This window comes from Atheta coriaria, unplaced genomic scaffold (genome assembly GCF_025399875.1).
Source record: "Atheta coriaria isolate IRGN ID8LTWV9N9 unplaced genomic scaffold, Caltech_Dcor_3.1 hic_scaffold_1_pilon, whole genome shotgun sequence".
Taxonomy (NCBI): domain Eukaryota; kingdom Metazoa; phylum Arthropoda; class Insecta; order Coleoptera; family Staphylinidae; genus Dalotia; species Dalotia coriaria.
Genome location: NW_027045443.1, coordinates 1,130,237 through 1,154,090, shown reverse-complemented (window position 1 = coordinate 1,154,090; position 23,854 = coordinate 1,130,237). Strand labels below are relative to the sequence as shown.

Genomic DNA, 23,854 nt, shown 5'->3' with positions numbered 1-23,854 from the left:
ATCTCTTTGGATTTCATGTATTCCAGCGAAAGATGCAAAGAGATATCTGACCTTGCAGTCACCTCTTAGAAACGTAGGTCGTAAGTTTTGTATTCACGGCCTACAGCACATGTTCTTTTACTTTTTCGGTTTCGTTCGGGCCGAACGGATCGGCATGCACGTTTTCGGTCAAGAGGCCGCTTGAGAAGAGAGAGTGACGCATCCTCGCATTTACATCTTCATTTCTGAGATATAAATTTGAGTAAATACTGTGTTTATTTTGGCTTACCGCTGTTAGGAGCTACTTTAAAGATTACGGGCGTTTCTTTCCTCAAAACCTGCTTATCGTTGACATTATTTAGTTGTATAAACATTGTTACGTCTTCAATGTGCTTCCTATTAGATGATCAACGTAATAACCGTCTGGCATGTCACAATAAACTGTCGCACTGATTCTAGTTTTTAACGAAATCACCTTTTGTATCCGTGTGGAAGGAAGCAACAAAAAGTGAATGAATGGGCGTGCGTGGCGGAACACGAAAAACAAAACAAACGGTCCATGAGCATAATTTTACGCTCTGATTGGGCCGCCTTCCGAAAAGCGCACCGGCGCTAGCAATTCGTTTTCGTTTATTGGTAAGATTGCGTCAGTTATGCAACGATTATTGCGCTACCTGGGCGTTGAGAGAGACAATGTTGCCCGAGCCATACGTAATATAACATTGTCGGGGCACCGGCGCACCGCGGGCACTTGTTCTTGCTCGCGGATTCGTAAATAAAGTCGCGAACAATGCCCAAGAATGCCGGGCCGATGCCGCTTTCGCAATATGCAAGTCAACAACGCCGAAGGCAACCCGAGAGAAACAATAAAAATGAAACCTTTTCAAATGTATGCAATTGCGCAAGAATCGTTTGATTAATCGGACATCAACTCACTTCGCATTGTTGCTCAAAATGCAAATTTACATTCGTAAGTACCAGCATGAATGAGGAGAGGATGATTTATGTACAGCGTTTTCAAATTTAAAGAAGTGAGTTACATGCGCGTCGTAATTTTCTATAAAGGTCATTAAATTCTAAATCGCATTCTTACAAGGCGAGAGAATTGTATGTAAGGTCGCAGCAATTTACAAGAAGCCATGGCGAAGTGCTTCGTGGTGCAAGAAGCGAAGAAGTCTTTCTTCGTATTTCATCATCAGACCAATTTGGCTTCATCCGGCGTCTCGACGCGATATAATTAACCAAATTAATGATGTCAATTTAGTGATTTATTACAACTATCAAGCAACACTATCTGCTGTAGATACAGAACAGTATAGTCCTGCAATAAAAAAAAAAATCCAGGGCTGGACTGTAGTTTAATACATGTTAAAATTATACATTATTCGATGGCTGATTATAAATCGGTTGTTAATAGTTAAAATCCAAGGCTGTCGCTGCTTTGTTTGCTGGATTTTGCGAAGTCAAAAAGAAGAAAGTTGGTTTTAGGATTGAATTGACTCAGCGTAGTCAATTAAGGTCATCGAGATTATTGAATTGAAATGAATTATAAAACGCCGAATCAATTGGTCGGTTTTTTTTATGCTTAAATGTGTTCGCATTAAGATTATGCTTCGAATGGTCTAAAGGAAGTCATAAATTGTGAGCGCGTGTGGAGAGAATGTATTTTCCTGTTTCAATCGAAACTTGACCGCTGACCGGAGCTTGTGTAATGTTTTGCACAATTTTTACCAGCAGCAATCAAATTGACCGCCTGAATTTCCTTCAATTTCGCGTGAGAACTTTTTAAATGCCTCGCAGAACAACAACAGCAAGAAAAGTGTTTGTTGTGGAATTCTAAAGAGAGAAAAAAAGACTAAACAGTTGCCGCAACTTTCACACGTTTACCGTCCTCCTCGCATGCGAGTGCCGCACACGGCACACGAATTACTGTAACACGCGTTGTTCTGCTTCGTGCGGTAATTTCAAGTTTTCATTTTCATTCACGGCGGCGAATTCGACGCGCATAATTTCGCAAATATGAAAAGATGAAAAAAATACCATCATCGAGCCGCGCGCATTAAAATCAAAAGTGAATTAAGTCAATTAAACTCGAGCAGCGGACGTAAGTAAGTACAAAGGCGCCTCCGCGTGTAACACAACTAAATACTTATCCGTACAAGTGCGGCGCGAAGATGCGCACAAGTCGCAGCGGGGCGAACAAAGGCCGCGAAGAGACTGATTCGCACGCCTTTTGCATCATCCCATTACTCACGCATCTCTCCTCCGCTGTGTGCAATGCGAATTATATCACTATAATACACCATAAACAACGGGCTTCGCCCATTCAGTCTTATTTCTGTCGGCTGACGCACCTCGTAAGTACATATAACGAGCGGACATTTGACTCATGGCAAAAGTTGCAATCGCAAAATTACCGACGTTCAAGAATCAACGCTAATACATAATAATAAGAATAATAATCATAATCTGTTGGTGGATTTTTCTCCAGTGTCACACTTGAATGCGCGCGCGTCTCGACTAGACGCTTTTGTAGACTTGTAGTCAAGGTAGGAAGCGGTGGGATACCAGAAGTGTGTTCTGGTTGCTAATTTGCACTCGTTAATCGCTTAAAATGCAATTTCGAATCGAATCGCAACAGGCTGTATGATCATTTGTTCGCGATCGGTAAGCGCGCGCGAGCGAAACCGGTTGGTGCCAGTTGTCGCGCGCCGAACAACTTTTACAAATCTCAAATCTAAATCGCTTTGCTAAATCTATATTTAAACGCGATGCAAAGTTCAATCGGGAGCGATTCCGCATTCGATACGCACATTTGGAGCACACGCTCCAGCCACCTTTGCGACTTCTTTGTCCAGGTGGTATTTGTCGAAAATATCGCGGTAACATTCAACTAAAGTCAGCCGATAAATAAATTTCATTGGTGTCTCCTTTGTGCTTTACACAAAATAAAATATCAAAATATGCAAAATCAAGTTTTTTATTATAAAATAAAAACTGGTGATTATCTAAATCAGTTCGATTCACACTCTTTTTTTTATTATCTCTCAAGGAAACCCAAACCGGCAAAGTTCAGCGGCGCGCACGTCATCGCACAGCACAAAAGCTAATTAATATCGTTAAAACGCATTATCGTAATGGCTGGTAATATGTTATGAACAAAAAGTTTGACCTCGTTGACTCGACTTCCTTGCCGGATAAACCAATGCGCGATCTTTTGAAAACCTGGCGTATTTTACTTATTACCAAGCCGGAGAGTTAATCGAACGATAACTAATTCGTAGACGATGCGTTTGCATCTACAAACAAATTACCGAACGCGCTCCCATGTCAAATCGACGCCACCGATATGTAACCAAGCACTACTGAATCGAATATTCGGTGAGAAAGCGACCGCTGTCGAGATAAACAACAAAAAAATCCAATCAAATCAAAATAGAACCCGGCAAACTGATCTTAATTCTGGCCCCCAATTAGCGACTCGCGGCGCTGTAATTAATTTCATTAGTTCGGACGAGAGAACCAGTTTCGGCGACGGGCCTGAATCAGGCAAAAATTAGTTTCATTTCCGGTCATCGTGCGGATCACGACGAATGATTAATCTTTCATGGTTCGGGCGATTTTATACGCTCGCAGGTATGAAATCTATAATTTCGCTGCGGGTTTTTATCGTGCGATTGAGACGTGTTGATAAATTGTCACGGGTTTAAATTTAAGGACTTGACGTTTATGCGATTGTGGGAAGGCAAGCGCAATATAAACACGATAGGTAATAAATGTTCACTCATAAATATGACCATATAGACACAGAAAATAATTACTTATTAAATTCGCGAATATGGTCGCACTATTAAAACAAATTTAGAATCCTTGCCAGGATTTCATTGTTCTAACTGTTTAATTAACTTTGCAATGATAAAATTTTTAATTCATCGCAACTTGCACTTTGAAATAAATTAAGAATAAATTATTATTATTCTCTTGTTTGTCCGTTGATAACATTTCGATATTTTATCGTTTTTGGTATTTATTATTAGAATGGTATGCTCTTCCCAAAAATGTAAATAATTTATTAGAAAAACGTTCACTTTCAAGTGCCATCAACTGGACTTTCAAGTTGAATACGAAATTTCTTCGCCCAAGTGAAATCAGTGCTTTAACAACGTGCAAAAACGAAAAAAGTGAAATTTAAAAAATGCAAATGTACTTGGCACAAAACACGCACATCGACAAGCACAACAAACTTTTCACCAGTCATGGCATTTCATTTACCTGCAAATTGCAATGTAAACGATTTCGTCTCGACGGCGACTTCGTTTCGCATCTCTTGTCGCGTTGTCTCTTGTCACGGCAATTTCCACCCGAAGCCGATTCGGACTTCGAGTTTTAATGACGTTTTGTTTTCTGTCGAGAGCGTTTCCACAATTAGCCTAATTCTCGCTTGTGCGTCCCGACGCCGGGTCGCGCAAACAGAGCGCAACTTATTTATTTTGCCGATGCGCAACATCCAACCCAACAAAATACGATCTTACACCCTATTAAGCTACGATATTACGAATGGCTGCGGTTGTGTTTGCAAGCTTGAAATTCAGTTCGTCAGTGACTTACCTGTGATTGCGTCCAGCGGCGTGATTCATTCGTCCGATGCGACAATAATCGCGCGCAAGAAATTCATGCTTAATGACATTCATGACTGTAATTAGCTTTTTGTAATTTTCTCTTCTAGTGCAACAAGACAAGACATGACTAAGTGAAGTTTTACTTTAATGCAAAATTGACTCTTGAGTTTGTTAGCGTGTCTTCATTCTTCTCGCTTTCTGGCAGGCTGAAATTGTAATTTTCCACTGAATAGAAACTTATAAACACTTAACGAGCATATACCGACACCACCAACTAAGTACCATTCGTAATTCATAGACGAGACTATTTAAAACCATCAGTAAAGTAAAATACAAAGATGATGCTCAGCATCTGCGCTCAATGAGTAGAAAACCATATGTCACTTCGCAATCAGCAATCGAGCGAGTCGATTTAATTGCGATTGTTTGATAATGCGATAATTGCGTGTATAACGCAATGCGTATTACGCGACACGATTGCATTTCTTTTCTCAGAATCTGTGCAGTGTTAGTAGCTCGAGTAATTAGCGGCAGGCGCAGACGCATTGGAAAGTCGATTTCTTCTCCACGTGCAGTATTTTGACCAGATAGATTACCGGTCGCGACATTGTTCGCGACATTGGAAAATTGCAGGCGAACTCTCAAACTCAAACAGGCAAACAAACAAGGAAGATTCGAAACGGTTTGTCAGCCGGCGTCGTCGTGCAGTCGAAGTGGAAAAGAAAGTTGCGTTTCTTTTTCGCGCGCACTGCGCTTAGCGCTAATATACATGTGCGCAGACATGCAAAACAAATCAGTTTCAGTGAAATTCGAAATTTGCCCATGCAAATTTGAACTTTAGAAAATCGAGAAACCATGTTTGGTTTGCAATTTGCATCAAGGGCTATAATAAAACTTAATATGGTCAAAATTGCAAATAACTTTAGAAATTCGTTAAACTTTCTTCCTCCAAAAAAACCGCCAACTTCGAAACTTCATTAGGTACGTGTTTGGTAACGTAGGTGTACACAAAATGTTTTGTTTACCATATTTAAAGTTTATTTTTGATCACGAAGTCAATCACCGCCAGGCTGGGACGTCACGACCGTGTTTGTTTATGCATCAGCGCAAAACTCCATCGCGTAATGCAATTAAACAATTACGACCGGCCCGAATAATTGCCGTTCGCGTTCGACGAGAATTAATAACTATCGAGTCAAAGACCTGTCGAGCTGCAGCAGCTGAAGCCCGAGGAGGATAAATTGATTTCTAGCGGAAAATCAAAACGAAAAACTTTGCGTTTATGAACAAAGCAAGACGATGAACGTTGTGCGCAGGAAGTGAACATGAACAAAGCACTTATTTATTATTGCGCAAACTATACGTAAGAACCGCAAAAAAACTGATTCATGAGTCGCGGATATTTAGATTTGTCATGAGGATGTTTTTTATGTTGCCGAGGCTGCTGAGATGTTAAGTCAGGAGGATTAAGTCTAGTCTAGCTAAATCTGGTTAGATACTAACTGCTACACGCTACTGGTTGGTAATAATCTCGCTGGAAATCGTAATAGTTGCGGGGAATTGCCGGAATAGTGGCTGCATGTTGCATAGCCACTACGTACGTAAGTACTGTAAACATATGCGGTCTGGCATGATGACGACCGAGACACAAAACGCGTACATATCGAAGAGCGGACGCATGAAAATCCGTTCGACGTAACACTTTTTCACGTCGCGACTGAGTGCACAGCGATCTGCTGGTGCGCGAAAAGTTTGCATGAAGTGCTGTAACACAACGTTTGCCATCGAGCGTTTTGTTTTGTTTACCTGCGAAAGGATTCGGCACAATCAACAACAGTAACAAATTTGATAAATAAAAATAACTGTATCGGCCACCTAACGCCATCTATCATCAATCTAGTGACATAGAATAAAATAATAGATATCTGAGATGATAAAAACGAAAACAGACGAATAAAAACAAACAATTCATTCTGAACAGTGAGTTGATTTGTGTTTATTTATAATTGAAACTTTAATGTAGCTAAAGAGCTATGCGTGCATACGAATTTCCTCGAACTCGCCGTGAAATCAAGTGCGAAACACGCGCTGGTGTGCAAAATTGGCGAAATTCATCGCACGCTGTTATTACTGTTACCGATTCGTTGGAAGTAGGATCGTTGCGCATAATTGCGGGAATGCAACGCTTGCTAATCGTCTGAAAACTGTTTACACGCAATGGCGAGAATAATAACAACTTCTGTTTGGATTGAATCCATCAGAAAATATTGACTTTGCATGGATGAGACGCGATTGTTCTTTTGTCGTACACATAATAAAACACTCTGACTACGTGTAATTTGACGCGGTAATGTCACGAAGATGTTTCTCGCGTTACGCGCATTTTTTGTCAACCTCAGAAATTGCGATTTCCTGTTATTAAAGCTAATTACCGTCTTGCGAAACAAAAAAAAATTCAAATTTCAGGATTTCTGCAATAAATAGCTGTGGAAACAAATTGTGTGGAAATGCGTTTTTATTTTTGTTTTCGCGGTGTTTTTATCGCGAATTTACGTTATTTCTGTACATGATAGGTGCATTCACACCGCGCAATGTTTTGTTTATTGTTTGTTTATTTGTTTTGATCATCGCCGCGCAAATTGGGTCATCAACTCACTCAGCATCGGAGTAAATCGTAACAGCAATTAAAGCGCCTTTTAACCAAACTGTGACTCAAGTAGGCGCAAGTGAATACAGCGTGTTGATACAAATATTATTGATTATTATTAACGCATGAGTAATTACGAAACTAGTTGGTCGCGAGCGGACGTACCGTCGAAGCAATTCTTTGTTCCTTTGTGAACTATTATACACTTGCGAGCGCAAACTTACCATCCGAACGTTTAATTAACAAGTTATGCGCTGGCACAACAATGATGCGACGATGTAAACACATGTAGAGCAATTAATCCGGCATTCAGCCACAGGCCAAGGAACCAACACGTTAAATGTTAATTTTTAATGTTGAAAAACACAGCCCAGTCGTCACTTTGCGTTGCGTTGAAGTCAAGCGCGCGTCAGAAGTCAAAGTTTCGATTGATTTAAGTCAAGTCGACTTCCTGCTGGGAAGCCGATAAGTAGTGCAACCCGGACTCGGGTGTAATTTAATATCGGACCGAGGACAAAAGTAAAAGTCACTTTTTTCTTGTGGTGACTTCTGGTTTTCGGCGTGGTCGCCGCGGCAGTCACGTTTGCACGTCGCGGGCTCGGCAAGCATGCGAGTACTGTTAGAAGATGCGTGAGTTATCGCCCGTCCGTCACTGGAGTGGACGACGTCGCGTTCGCCGCTGCTGAATTCACCGCCGCGCGCTGCACCGCCGCGACTCAAGTCTATAGAGCTGCGTGGTGGAGTAGTGAAGTCTCGCGGTGTGCGCCGCGCCGCGCGTCTCTTCGCCAACTGAGTCGGTCGCGCCGCCGCACCGCCGGCCTAACTCCACTGACTCACACTCGAGAGCACCGCAAAGCAGCCGCGAGCCATGAAGCAGCAGCAGCGCACTGCAACTTTTCTCTCTTCGCCTGCATTCATTCACATCCAGTACACAACATCCACACACATCAAATCCTCGTGCACACCACGAGTATGTGGGCATAATAATAGATTTAATGCCTGTTTGGCTACGGTTCAGCCCGGTTTTGTTACTTGTTTCCAATGCACTACTTTATTCCCAGCCAACATTAATAGCGGAATGAAAATCTATATTCAAATATTTATTCCCCCGAACACGCCAAACAAACGTCGCGTTCTCTTCGTGTGTGCATATTCGCCCTGATGGCAAAAGGTGAGCAAGAGGCATACACTAAAACAGCTCTAAATCACATGCGAGAGCGTCGAGGCGAACTTTTACGACGCAGTGGCCAGCACGGCACGACTCGGCTCCTTCGCGAGTCCGCAAAGAGCAACAGGTCAAGCGTTGCATTCGCGCGCCTTTCGCATTTGCATCGCAAAAAGAGCGCGGCCCGCGCGCGAAGCGTCTTAATAACGCACCTCGACGAAATCGAAACGGTTCGCGGCCGGCTCGTTACTCGCGATAAAAATAGAAATAATAAGCGCGCGATGATCGACGCCTCGCGAACCATATCCACACACACCGCGAGATTCATACAGTCAATCGTCTTCAACAACAAAAACCAACACAACAAGTGTTAAGCAGCGTAGAGAGCGTTACGCAACGCCGAGGGAGGAGGCGATGCATTGACGAAACACCAGACTGGAATTTCCATTCTTTCCCATTCACTTCTTCAAATGCATATCGTCATTGAATCGTCTGTTCGAAAGTTCGAATTCGAGCGGGTAATATTCATACAGCACGATGTTAACTCAAGCAATAAATAAATTGCGCCTGGCTAATATTACAAGAGTAATAAGTCCTTGAAGTTTATCTTTAATGCGGTAATAGTTTCACTGCTTTAATATTATAACAGCGCTAATAAAAAAAATTCTATCGATCGGTACAATAACAAGCATTATTCGATAAATTTCCTACGAAAGTCAACTCGATATCAGATTAAACCACAATATCGTATTCCGCATTCTTTTCTGTATATATCGTGAGTTAAATTCGACGAACGTAAATTTAACATAGGCCACACGTCGTCTTATGGTGGTTTTAGTTCGGTCTACTGCCGCAGAGATGGCGCTACGTGTATAATTTGACTTAAAAATAAAGTCAAGTCGGCGGAACATACTTATCTTGTTATTTTGTTTGAATCATCAAGGTGTAACATAATTTTCGGCGTTTTTTTACAGAGAAATAAAGAAAAAAATGGTTACCTTCAAGTACGTAAACAATGCTGCCCACATCACCCTCTTTGATGATAATGCTGCCCTGCTGGTACTCCTTCGGGTACATACAATCGACGATTTCACGAATTTGAGTCGTTTCCAGGTTCTTCATAAAATCATTGTCTAGGATTGCCGCTTTGATCAATTCTTTTGATCTGAAACATAAAAATTTTTACATGAAAAATTTGTTACGATGTATTTCCACCCAAAAAAATTATTTATCGGTCGTACTTATTGCTCTTAGGCACCCTCTCAACTTTGGCGTCGCTGAGCGGTTGTGGTTCAGCACTGATCGCCAACCGCTTGATGCGTGGTTCAATCAACCCCACAAGAACAGCATTGCGAGCGTCTGCATCGGCGGCGGCAGCGACCCGATCATACTCATGGATGATTTTCTGCGTGAGCGGATTCACGACCTGCCGATACTTATCCAGCTCATTGCGTAGATGACGCAGTTGCAGATCGCGCGCGTCCAATTCGCGTTCGAGGCGATTCGCGCGCGCCTCTTGCCGCTTGCATTCCTCCGAACGCTCTTGCAAGAGGCGGCGCATGAATGCCAACGATGTTACGCCTCCAGCGCAGGATGCGGAGAGCGCATCGCGCGGGGGCGGCCGGCGCGCCTCTTCACTGCGCTTGTGCATTAACTTAGCGAAAAGATTCCAGCAGCTCATTGTGAGAGCAACTACCACCTACTACCGCTTCCTTACATTGCCAGTGCATGTAAAATTCTTGAAAACGACAAATTCCACACAATTAAGTTACCACATGCGCGCATTGTGTAAAAATCATTACGGAGAGACTTCATAATTGCTGACGCAATTTCTGCCAGTCATCGTCTATGACAGCTTAGCCACTGTTTGTGTTTACAGTCGTTACAGATGTTTGTAAACGCGAGTTTTACAAACTGGGTTTCGACTGTACTTTGATACGTGACCTTCCAGCTAATTGCATGTTACAGCTAGCCTCCTCATAACCAACACTCTTGCCCGCTGTGTAACAAACGTATCTAATCACAGTAATCATGCACCGTTAAAAATTGAAACGTAGAGTTCACATCTGATTCAAAGCTGCGCTTGAAATTCTATTGCATCGCTGTCGGACGTGTATGTGTGCGTGTGTTGAAGTAGGAGTTCATTCTGGTGGGTATGAAACGATGAAGCTTCTGGACAGATTATTTTGCGCTCAGCCATTGCAACGATTCAGTTTCTACCTCGCGCGCATAGAAACCACTTGATATAGTTTTTATATCTAAAGTATCACCCGCGGTTGTCGAGCTGATTAGAACAATTGTTTGAAATTTGAACAATCGCTGCGTTCGGCACGTGCAATTAATAATGTTGATGGAAGTTGTGCTGACTTTGGTTGTAGGTTTTGTGGGTGTTTGGTTTGTGGTCTTTTGGTCGTATTACAGGCATATTAAGAGGGTACCATCGCCAAGATTATGGCCAATCATTGGAAATGCTATGGAATTTACGACTACATCAGGTAAACCGTTTAAAAGTTTTAAAGTTCATTAAAAGAAACAATTTTGTTTGCATTTGTAGAGGTTCTTACTGTTCTGGACAGTTTGTACAAAAAGCTCAACACGAAAACTTTGAGAATTCATATTGGTTTTCGTACTTTGGTACAAACAAAAGACTACAAATTCCTTGAGTTTTTGCTAAGTAGTCAGAGTATTATCAGTAAAGGAATAGGGTATTCCTTTCTACATGAATGGTTAGGTCTAGGACTACTTACATCTGATGGTATGTCAAAAAATACTTGAAATTACCCGTATAAGGTTTTAAAATAATATTTAGGTCAAAAATGGCGTACACATAGAAAAATGATCACTCCGACATTCCACTTCAAGATTCTCGAAGAGTTCATAGATGTATTCAACTCCAAGGGGAAGATTATGATTGAAAAACTGCAGAAGGAAGTTGGAAACAAAAGTTTTGATGTATTCCCCTATGTTACACTTTGCGCCCTGGATATTATCTGTGGTAAGTCCAGGTTAACCAAAAACACTACAAAAGTCTTTAACTTATATATCTTTGAATGTTTTTTTCTGAATAGAAACTGCGATGGGTACCTGCGTAAACGCCCAAAACGAAGAATCTTCCCTGTATGCTAAATGTGTCAAAGACATGGGCCGCATCATACAACAACGTGGACTGAACCCTATCTACCATTACAAAGTTATCTATCAGTTCACAAAGCTCTGCCAGGAAGAAAAGGCTGCTTTGAAGGTGTTGCATGGCTATACCAATTCTGTAATCAGTAAGAGACGCGCGCAATTGGAGGCAGTAGCAAAATCCACCCAAAAAACCGAGGATGATATCGGTCAGAAAAAGAGGACCGCCTTCTTGGATATGTTACTGCAAGCCACCATCAATGGGGTACCCTTAACGGATAAAGAAATTCGAGAGGAGGTGGACACCTTTATGTTTGAAGGACATGATACCACTGCAGCTGGTATCTGCTACACTCTATTCAACCTTGCTAATCATCCCGAAGTGCAACAACGTGCGTTTGAAGAATTGAAGGATATCTTCGGAGATGACACAGAGAGGGAGTGTTCGTATCAAGATCTCCAGGAGATGAAATATCTAGAAATGGTCGTGAAAGAAACACTCAGGTTGTATCCATCGGTACCCTTGTATGCAAGAATGATTAAAGACGATGTCACCTACAGTAAGTCCACACATAAACAGAGAATTTGCGAAACAAAAAAATCTGAATCAATCAATTTACAGATGGTATGGTCCTACCCAAAGGTATGACTATTGGAATCTACGCTTATGGTATCCAAAGAGACCCCGACTACTTCCCGAATCCGGAAAAATTTGACCCGGAGCGTTTCGCACCCGAAAACTACGACGGAAGACAACCCTACGCCTACATTCCATTCAGTGCCGGCCCTAGAAACTGCATTGGTAAATTGACAAATAAAAATAATTAACTTTCAACTATCCCTGTTTATAATTTTCAGGTCAAAAGTTTGCCATTTTGGAAATGAAAGCTTCAGTGAGCAAAGTTTTGCGACATTATAAACTGAAACCGGCAACTCCTACACACCACCTCCAATTGGCAGCAGAATCAATTCTGAAGGCAGTGAACGGCGTCAAAATAGCTATTGAGAAACAAACTTACTAAAATCATGTAAATTCAATCACTGTAGCAGGTAGTTAACCGTAGAATGTATTTTGAGTAAATATAGAATTACTATACATAAACTAAATTCAAAAATACATTAAGTACCTTAGCGATATCGTTCATTCGAATAACAACAATCTGGCTGGAGATAGTAGTGAACAAAGTCCAAATTATATAAATACGAGCAATAATTACAAGTCATCCTGGTGGTTCATATAAATACGAGTAAAGCAGTGCACTGAGCAAATACATTTTCAATGTGATTAGAGTGTTGATCGTATATGGTTGTAAATTCAGTTATTTTGAAAAATGTGGTTCGAGATCTTGGTGTCGTTGATCATAGGCGTGCTGACATTCTGGTGTTATAGATATTACTATTATTATAGTTATCTGAAGGTAATACCTTCACCCCGAGCATGGCCTATCATTGGCAGCGGTCTGGAATTCAAAAACCCTGAAGATTCAGTGGAAACCATGCTGGTATTGATGAATAAGTTCAAGACGGATTCACTTAGAATCCATATTGGTTTCCGAGCAATTGTGATGAGCAGGGATTATAAATTCATTGAATTTTTACTTAGTAGTCAAACAATTATGAACAAAGGTCTGGGTTACAAGTTTTTCACACCCTGGTTGGGCCAAGGTTTGCTAGTGAGCACAGGTGATACCATCCTCAAAATAAATACTCTTCGGATTTCCTGAGATATATTTTAGGAGAACATTGGCGTACGCATAGGAAAATGATCACCCCAACATTCCACTTTCAAATCCTGGAGCAGTTCATTGACGTTTTCCACTCGAATGGTACGATTTTGATCGACAAACTTCGAAAACATTTAGGAGAATCTAGCTTTGACGTGTTTCCTTACATTACATTATGTGCCCTGGACATTATTTGCGGTAACATCGAACAAAGTGTTATTTATACACTCCATTAGCTAAACAAGCACTCCGATTCTAGAGACAGCAATGGGTATATCAATCAACGCGCAGTTAGAGGAACACTCCGAATACGCGACGTGCGTCTCAAATATGGGTCGTATCATCCAAACACGTGGCTTCAATCCATTCTTGCACTATGACAGTATTTATAAACACTCTAACCTCTATAGAGAGGAACAGAAATGTCTGCAGGTATTGCATGGTCGTACAGATTCTGTGATTCAAATGCGTCGCGAGAATATACTCCTGGAAGGTAGTAAGAAAGAAAAACCAGCGGAAACTGATGAACTAGGTCGAAAGAAGAAGGTACCTTTCTTGGATATGCTACTGCAAGCCTCCATTGATGGTAGGCCCTTGACCAATACAGAAATTCGTGATGAAGTGTCCACGTTCATGTTTGGGGGACATGATACCACTGCAGCTGGTATCAGTTTTGCTCTTCACAGTCTAGCTAACAACCCAAGAGTCCAAGATAAAGCCTACCAGGAACTAAAGGAGATTTTTGGAGATGATAAAGAACGACCATGCACATACAACGACCTACAGTGTATGAAATATCTAGAGCTGGTCATTAAGGAGACTTTACGTTTGTATCCTTCTGCTCCGTTCTATACCAGGACAGCTGTTGAAGATTTTACTTATGGTAAGGCATTTTACTGATTTCTAAGCAAAGAAAACTTACTTAATTTGTTGTAGATGGCATTACCTATCCGAAAAACATGACAATTGGTATTTTGGCTTATGGTATCCACCGGGACCCAAGATACTTTCCTAACCCCTTGGAATTTCGCCCGGAACGCTTCTCACCAGAGAATTACGACGGAAGAAAACCGTTTTCCTTCATTCCCTTCAGCGCAGGACCCAGGAACTGCGTCGGACAGAAATTCGCCTCTATGGAGATGTTGTCCACACTAAGCAGGATTCTCCGCAATTTTGAGTTATTACCAGCTACTCCAAAACACACCCTTAAAGTAGCAGCGGACACAATTTTGCGCTCAGCCAACGGCATGAAAATTGCTCTCGTGGAACGCAAATCAAAATAAAACACATAATAAAATCCTTGAAATCTGTTCATGGTCAAATTCAAATTTCCTCTCGCATGTAAATCAAACCGATGAAGACATCTCAGCAGGTTGTCCAGCTGATTGGCAGCTACCGGTCGCATGAATCGACCTGCCGCCTATATTCTTTTTGTTTTTCGCGCACGCGACGTTACGTAATCATCGGCTAGGCGAAAAGCGATTAAAAACCAGAACCAGATGGCCGCATCTATTCTCCAGCGCGCGTGTAGCTGCCCCCATCAACCCATCTCTATCTCGCGCTGCGCACATGTGCGCTCGCGGTTTGGTTTATTTATGACGCGGCGTGCACGCCACGCGAAGGTCGAACAAATATAAAACGCGGAAGCGAAAAATTATTATTAAAGTTCAAACACGAGCAAGCGCCCGGTGTTCGCACGTTGGAAATATTTTTATCACGTTTACACAGCGGGGGTTAAACGTTAAACAATCAAATTTTAAACAAAAAAAAAACAAAATCTTCAAGAGAAATCATGCGTTTGACACCTGCATGACCTGCAACTGTCACATTAATTTATCGTCCGCTTTTGTTTCGGCGTTTTTTAACGCGTTGCATGAAACAAAAAAACGCAAGAGAGTTTTGTATGCACGCGAGAGGCGGACATGATTGAAATAATTCAAGAGGCTTCATCAGGTGGAGTCGAAATCGTGTACCTGCGTCGGCCACTACAAACGCATGCTTGCAATGAAATCAGCGCGCGTCATTTATTCCTGGAAAATTTAAATAGACTGCATCACTGCACACAGAAAAAACACACCAACAAAGAAAACGCGCAGCGCTGAGTTATTAATGTAGTTCAATTACACGAACGAGTTGCGAATAACTCATCTCACTGTCGACTCTCGCCAGCTTTCGAGCCTAATCACTCATCAAGGTATTTCAAACCGGGAATGCCAGCGGATGAAAACCACGGGATTGTGATTAATTGGTTGACACTACCGTTTAGGTAGTTACTAGATGAGCGATTTGTTGGCGATATCAAACGCGACATTCCTCTGTTTTGCCAACACGACACTCCAGCATCAGAGAATTTCAACATACAGTGTGTTTGAATGCGTTAATTAAACGTTTACTTCCCGAATCGAAGTGAATTGTCGTTTTTGGCTGGAGGACGCAATGTAGTGGCGACGACCAGAAAGGAAACCGACCCGCGAGCCACAACTAATCATGAATGAACTAATCGCTGGACATAAATAATGTGTTAATGCGGAATTCGGGCGGATGCGTCCGACGATTTTGAAATTAAAACGCTCGGGCTGGTCGAAATCCCGAGCGCAGATAATGATAAATCAAGTTGTAAATGAGCCAGTTTGCGAGTCGCGCATTTGATTTATTGGCTAGTTGCGGCCGGGAATTTAAATTAAAAATTGCAAATATTTGTTTAACGACAGCGCAAATCAATTAGCAATTAATTAATTCATAGATGTTTACAAAATCGTGTAAATGTTAGCTGTTGCATGCCAAAAACGCGTCGAGATTTGGACCTCTTCACAGAGAAATCAAGGTAATAAAATTTAGAAATTACACATTTCTAAACGTTACTTATTTTCATTTAAAAAATGTGCTCATTAAAAAATCAACTGATGGTTTTCCACTACGAGTGTAATAATGTAGTAGAAATTAAACGTTGCGAAATCTCATGTCACATTTAATCATGTTGAAACGCTGTAGCAAGTTTACATTATAGACACGCATTATTAAAATTAAAGCAAATTATCATTTCGATCCGATTGCGCAACCATTCGTGACATAATGATAATGACGGCGCGTCAACAAAGGAGCACATTACATTTTATAGCCGCGTATTTGTTACGTTGAACCGAGTGATTAATAACTTAATTTCTGCGGAACAATGCAGTCTCATAATTCAACAGTTGCAAAAAGTTGATTTGCGGTTATAGTATCAAATGGATAAACGGGAGTTTTTGTCACGAGAGTGATTTAGACCGAGTGTTTAATAAATCGAGTGTTTAACAACGTTTAGTCCCGTGATGTGCACGCTATTTTTTTAGTTCTACTCTATGTCCACGATTTTATTTTTTAAATCTTCGAAATTCACTCGAACACTACTGGAAGATATAAGGTAGGCAAATGCGCAGGCGCAAAAGCTCCACCCCGTGACTAAAGCCCATGACTAAAGCACTTTAGTCACGACATTGGCCGTCCGTGATTAAAGTACCACTTTTTGTGTCTCAAAACCGCGGAAAAACTGATGGAAGTAGAAAAAATGATTATTACATTATTTATAAACAAATATCGCCCTCTATCGGCAATAAATTAAACTAATCTAATACTTGCACCTTTTTGCAATACTGATACAAACTTTCCGAATTGTTGCATCCTGACGAGTCAATTAGTCCAGGCGTATTTTGACAAATTAACAAACGACGCGTCGCGCTAATTAAAGCGAATAGCGATCGAGAGGAAGCCGACCGTGCGCAAACAGCAAATTAACAAATGTAAACCTAAAACCCGACACAACACGCTACGCTGCTCCAGCACATATGCTTTGTGAGTACATTTGTTAACTTCGGCGTGTATCTTGTTCGGCTGTCCGCTTGTCATGTCCAGGCTTGTTACATCGGCGTCGACGAAAACAAATAAATAAATTAAAAAATAACCGCGCGCCGCAACGCGACTTCTTCTCTATTCGGCACGCAGGTCACCCGATCACGCTCATGCTCTGCGTACAATTTCATATAGCGATTCGCGAATCTAATATCGCTTTTTTTTACGACCGCAACGTTTTTATTGGCTTGACAACCGCTGTGCTAGATTCGGCGGGATTTCTTCTACCCGCTGGATTAATTAATTAATTAACCAACACATTAATTAATCGCGCTTTCGAGGCTGGTCGAGGATGGTGGAAGCTTTTCGGTGTTCGACACCGCGTATTAATGTTCACATGCCGGCTGATTTGAATTTTAATAGTCGCAAAAAAAGGCGATCGCGATAAATACGTTTCAATATAGCTTAAGACACAGCACGTCAGGATGATTCAACACTACTTAAGTCCACTTATGCCAATAACCTTTCGTTTATTGGCTGGCGTTTTGAAAAATCGGCACATTTTCAATAAAGTCGTTTAAAAAGCGCGTCAAGTTGGCATTTACAACAATAGGCTGGCTTACGTTATGTCTTAACTGACTTAAGTCGCATACGCCGGCGCAGGCAACTTTCTGATGCTATCGATGTACGCACCCCGCCGCGTGCTGTCAGTGTGTCCGTCAATTAGAGATACTCCGCGGCCATATTGTCCTCTGTCCACCTGTTTTTACGAGTGCTTTCAGTTTTTATCGCTTTTTTATGATTTCGTTTTATTAAAAATTTTACGATTCCATTAATGAAAGGATTAATACTTTATTATATTTTATAGCGTTTCGTGGCACGCTTTGGCGCGTCGAATTCGAATCTCTCGCCGCATTGTTTGTCGAATTTCGCACACAATTCGGATCTATTTAGTCCGGCTTACGCAACGCGCGCGAATTAAACGGAAAACACCAGCGCACACCTGCTGCATTCGCAGAAATTTAATCAGCGTGTAACAAATCGGTAATTTTTGTGCCATAATTAGGCTCGGTGCATTGCAAACAGCAGGCGGTCAAAAACACCGCCGACTCTACGTTTCATTTCACCAAATTAACAACATACCTATATAAGACGCAATGAAAGTCTTAATTTACAACATTATTAAATCAAAAATTGAATATTTTTGCGTCGCATGGAAGATATTTCTGTATTTTCTTAATCTCCTGGTTATGACATGTTCAGCATAACATCAGATATTATATTAATATCTAAATTTAAGTAATTCCCCAATCCGCACGTGATAACTTAATCGAATGTATGATTAATGTCGACATTCCTATGAAATAAATCACAAAGTTTTGCCGATGCTGTAAGATATTTATAAATTATAACCAAAAACACGCGATTGGAAAAAATGCGCGGCGTGTAAATATTTAGATTTTGCTAACGTGCTACTGTTGAAATTTAAAACCCCTCACAAAAGTAACAACTCGACAAAATTTACTCAATAAATAGACACAATTTTTTTGTTGTTGTTGCGATCACAATTCACTGGTTTGTTTCGCGCACTTTGATGACACTTCACACTTGAATTTCCGATGCGATTTTCCGCACTTTCGCGAGCGCGCGCAGAGCAGAAAAAACTGCGAACGCGAGTGCATTTGTCGAATGACCGATTCGCACTGGAACGACGGAAGATGGCGAGATGGTGAGATGGCTTTTAGTTGCGCACGTTTTGCCTCTCGGTTACACGGTAAACGGCGTAAACTGTAAACAGAAAACGCACGCAACGCGAGCGCGTTTTAATTCGAGCGTATTTCGGCCAGCGGCTAGCAATTTTTGAGAGGCGCGCGGATGTTTCATTACCAGTGCCACAAACATAATTCCAACAAAAACGCGAAAATTCAAATTAGATTCATCACCGAATGAAAAATAGAAATAAACGCGAGATCAAATGAAACCAGAAAATATCCCGATGATGATGATGATTTATATAACAAGCAAAAAATGATCACGTGCGCCATTGGCGCGCATTGGTTAAAGTGACTTAAGTCAATTGGATTTTATTGAAATGTGCATTCGCTTGGCGACACAACGCCAACATTGAACGCGTACAAATCATCGCTAAAACCATTCTCGTGATTCATTTCGGTTGTATCCTTCTGCATTGGAACATTTAAACACATTTTTCTCTTTAACGGTTGAAGTGTTTTATTGCCAGCGAATAAATTTACGCAGAAAAATTTCCAGCCGAGTCAAAATATTTCGCCGTTTATTAAACAGAATATGCAGGACTAAGCCGAAATTAAAAGCCAACTTGAATGTTTACAGCTGGAAATTAAAATGCTAGATCCGCGTGAAGGAATGCTTTTCAAACATCGCGCCGAAAACTTACAAACTTCAGGCGTAAACAACGCGAACTTCACTTAACGCCCTCGTAAATCGCGACTGACGTTTATTTAATTTCGAATGCAAAAAATCGGAGCGATAAATTAAAACGTGTTGACTTTACGAAACAAAGCAATAAAAGATATCCGAGTTAAGTCCATCTAATGGCGAACGCCGTTGAGCCGTTGCTTTCTTTATTTTTAATAACTTAATGATTCCACAAACCCGAATCCAGTTTCGGAATCGAAATCAAAATCAATAAATCGTTAACTCCTTTAACTGGCCAAAATCTACGCATTGCCAAAATCAAAACCTGACAGCGTCTCAAATCGCGAGCGCGATCGAGACACGAAAATCAATCAAAACTATCTATCACGAATCAAATTCCGCATCGACAACAATTAATTATCTTCGAGAGCGCGCGCGGCAGCGCAAAAAGTTCAAAGACAAAATTCGCGTGTGCAAAAAAAATGGTTTATGCCACGTTTAATTTAGATTAAATCCGGCGAAATTTATCTCTGTCAGGAGTGAAATAGTGCGTACATTTCGGCAGCGCCCTCTGGTGGTGCGTAGCATTGACAAATCTAGACTACGCTGCAAATTGGCGGCGTGTTTTAATCACATAATCACGTATGAGTAATGCGAATGAATATTAACGAATTAATTCCACATAATTCGTTATTAAAACACTCGTAAACGTCCTTTTCGTGATCGTTTTCAATTAATTCGCACTATAAAACCAACCGTGCGCTGAGGCCAATGATAATAATCCTTGACTAAACATAATTACGAAAACGTTCTCTCGTCGTCATTTTTTATCTCGCACTCCTTCTGACGCGGCTGGCGATCGCCCGCATTGTATTCAACCGATTAGCATTATCTCTCTTTCCTTCGGCCGGCGTAATTACGATATCGATGGACGCGGGCAACGCGCATGGAAATTCGCGAATGGCGCGACTTCGACACGGCATCGACGTGAATGTTAACGTTCATTAATAACGCGCACACATATGTGTATGGTATGGTATGGTATGGCTGAGCCCAAAGGTTTGCATAACCCGCGAGCGATCACCAACACGCACGAGCGATCATTAAACGATCGCGAATGTAATGTGATGGAATTCGCGAGTGCACGACTAATGCGCGCACGAAGAGCCGCGAGGGGTTCTTGCCCAAGCTCCCCGGTCGAAATCTTTAATTATTTGTTTACACAATCAATACCGGCGTAGATACGTGCTAATCAGGTTGATGGCGACGTGCAAAGTGATATAATCGCGAAAAAAGACGAAAAAAAATTTGAAATTTTAAAAATTAGCTCAATTTAAGACCAGGTTTAATAAAAAGTCTCCTGGAATTAGTATTTTACCAATTTTCCGCTTTAAGGACCTACCTCTTCAGGAGGTACCCTTTCTATTGAATGAAGTAATACCTATAATCGCGCAAAAAGTCGAAAAAATGCAAAAATTAAAAAAATTAACTCAATTTAAGCCCAAGTGAGAAAAAAAAACTCTCCTGGAATTAGGATTTTTCTAAATTTCCTCTTCATAGACCTACATCTTCAGGAGGTGCCCTTTCCATTGAATGAAGTGAAATAATCGCGAAAAAATACAAAAAAATGCAAAAATTACAAAAAATTAACTCAATTTAAGACCAGGTTTACTAAAAAGTCTGTTGGAAATAATATTTTTCCAATTTTCCTCTTTATAGACCTACCTCCTCAGAAGGTACCCTTTCAATTGCAGGTACCTCATCGAAATTCAACTCTACAAAAGTGCAGATCATGTAATCACCTATAAAACACCTACCTAAATAATTTTTTCGGCTGACGAAATCTTAAGTAGCTTCAGGTAGGTGCCACGCTGTAAGTGGCTGATACATACACCACCAGGTATACCCCTAGGTCAGGTTTGGCGTGAAATTATAGACTCGTGAATCTGGTCGTGGTCGAATTAACATTTTAATTTGTTGACTTAATTGCAGATTATCGAACCTGGCTAATAAGCTAATTCCTAATCAATTGCACGCCCAGCCGACGCACGACGGACGGTAGCACACACGCCTAATTAAAACGCCTTGATTTACGATTATGTCGCACCATAATCGCGTCGCTTGCAGTTTCTGCGGGCCGCGCGATGATGTATAAACGGCGCCGAATGAATAGAGAAAAAAAAATTACACAAACAACGCGGCGTATTAGTTGGCGTATCTTCGCCGAAGGATACCTGGCGGTGGCCGAATGTAGGTTAATTCAGCCATTAACTTGCCGCTCCAGACGAAAACGAGTGCGATTCGCGCGCGCGCCGGAGTGATAAAAACGCAGCGGAATCGCACACCGCACGGATTAGATCACGTACGAGCGCGATTTTTTTCGTTTTGTAAATGGCACTTTTCGCAATGCGGATTGAGCAATTGCTCTGACGTATTCCCGGAATGAATGAATTCAGTCGACGAAGGGCGCGCGCGCGATTTATGCGTTCCGAATTACTGCACAAAGCAAACAGCAGCAGAAACTTGGCTGTACATCAACCGGCTTGCCTTATTCATCGTGAGATGCATTCAGTTTCAGCGAGAAACTGAGAAATGTTAATTTTATCGCTGTGCCATTCGAAGAAAACTATCAAAGCCGACATAAATCACGCGAATCCAAGTTAAAGAAAATTAAATTCTCAACTATAAACAACAAACACATGAAATAATTTTATCGCGTTATATCATCCCATGCATGTTAATGCATCTTAATTAGATTTTCATTGCATCACGCTGAGTGTGCTTAGCGGTAAAAGTCGACTTAGGATCATCGCGCCATCTGTCAATCGGAGATCTAGCTTCCCCTGATCACGGGATGAGTCTAGTAGGCAGCGCATCAGTTTTTCCCGCATCGGTGCAGTCCCCGCTCCCATCCAGAATTCTAGATCATGGCCGTGCAGCTCGGCATGCATGACGATCAAGGCGGAACACTCAAGGGCGTTGCACCCGAATTATTTGAACCACATACACACGACGCCGGACAAATGACATGGAAACGATCATGCATAATTTTCATTTGAGATTGTGATCCACGGCTAGCGATCCAGATCTTGATGGGGCGACGACGCATTACACACAAATGTAAAATTTTGTCATTTTTGAAATAAAACGTTATGTTGAGTTGATTTTTATCAACTCTCGCAGATTGAGCAACATTTCGCAACTGAAATTTAAGTGGTCGAATAAAAAAAGCAGCGTAAAAACTTAAGTAAAGCTTCAAAATCGAAAATCGGCGATAATTGAAGGTGCAGCGACATTTCCGCGATGACATGTTAACCAGACTCACCGGAGTTGTCTTCAGGACTGTGTGTAATTTATTAAAAATCGATGGGCGGTAATCGGCGGGAGGGCTGCGTAATCGCCCCGGCCAATTACACGACGGTCGTAAAACACTCTGCGGCGAGAGGTGACTTTCGTCGCCGTATCGACAAGACTTTCGAGGTATTTTAAGCCTTTTAAGCGCGAAACCATTTCCAGCCTTACCTGAAACAACATGAAATATATTTAATTTGCGGTCGCAACAACCTCTCTCAGATACACGCCATATTAAGCGATTAAAAAGCATTTAATTAAACATAAATTCTCGAATATGTGATACAAGTTTATGTTTGTACCACCAGAGTTTAAAAATTAAAGAGTTTTCAAGTATCATGTGAGTTGTCACTTGTAAAAATATCATTTTACATGTAATCGAATATGTTTAGTGAAAGAGATATTATAAAACGACCATTTGGACTGGATATTGACGTAATGTACGTAAACAAACATTGTTTGCTGCTTGCTACATGAATATCAATGATTACACACCACCAGAGTGAATTTTCCACTGCCACACCCGCAATTTACCAAGATTCAATCCACAGTAACTCCTTCTTAAGCTCGTTTCATGAATGTTTTATAAGTTTGGGTCCTTCGCAGAGTTGCGAAGGTTTGGCCCGCTCCTGAATTCACATCAACGCGCGAAGAGTGCTGCAGATGCGAGCCGCTGATAAACGTTTATGATTTCATTCGTTTTTATTACCGCGAAATGTTTACTTAGACACCAGCAGGCCAGGGTTGGGCTGCGACGTGCGATCGCCGATAACGGCGCAGAAAATAAATTATCCGCGGACAACCTGCACGCATGCATGCGCATGATGCATGGCCAACTTTCGGATATCGAAAGGAGCGAGAATACAATGTGTCAAAACATTGGTAAACGCAAACAGGGACAATTTTTATACAAAATGTGATTTTTCAATGTAAATATTTCGATTTTCATGCATAAAAATGTAAATATTATGCATTTTTTAGTAAAGATTGTTAATAATATGGTGAATTACAAGTTGTA

At 41.3% G+C, this 23,854-nt stretch overlaps 3 protein-coding genes across 5 annotated transcripts in view; 2 read left to right on the top strand and 1 right to left on the bottom strand.

Annotated features, from left to right (window-relative positions):
* Window positions 1-23,854, bottom strand: part of for (cGMP-dependent protein kinase for) — a 39,813-nt gene that overhangs the window by 5,995 nt on the left and 9,964 nt on the right. Inside the window, exons 1-2 of one of the 3 annotated variants that reach the window (XM_065300294.1) lie at window positions 9,652-9,983; window positions 9,409-9,575 (exon numbers count right to left, since the gene is read on the bottom strand). In XM_065300294.1, the coding sequence (XP_065156366.1) occupies window positions 9,409-9,575; window positions 9,652-9,971 (487 nt within the window). In that variant the 5' untranslated portion in view covers window positions 9,972-9,983. Of the gene's footprint in view, window positions 1-7,469; window positions 8,018-9,408; window positions 9,576-9,651; window positions 9,984-23,854 lie in introns of those variants that run through there. The other 2 variants (XM_065300286.1, XM_065300280.1) reach the window with 2 other exon arrangements.
* LOC135790240 (cytochrome P450 4C1-like) lies at window positions 10,533-12,643 on the top strand. The gene is made up of 6 exons (XM_065300355.1): window positions 10,533-10,905; window positions 10,965-11,165; window positions 11,220-11,405; window positions 11,479-12,096; window positions 12,159-12,338; window positions 12,395-12,643. The coding sequence occupies exons 1-6, from the start codon at window positions 10,755-10,757 to the stop codon at window positions 12,556-12,558; spliced, it is 1,500 nt and encodes a 499-aa protein (XP_065156427.1). The 5' UTR covers window positions 10,533-10,754; the 3' UTR covers window positions 12,559-12,643.
* Window positions 12,797-14,570, top strand: LOC135790232 (cytochrome P450 4C1-like). The gene is made up of 4 exons (XM_065300345.1): window positions 12,797-13,219; window positions 13,273-13,458; window positions 13,520-14,143; window positions 14,197-14,570. Exons 1-4 carry the CDS (start codon window positions 12,868-12,870, stop codon window positions 14,541-14,543), a joined length of 1,509 nt encoding a protein of 502 aa, XP_065156417.1. The 5' UTR covers window positions 12,797-12,867; the 3' UTR covers window positions 14,544-14,570.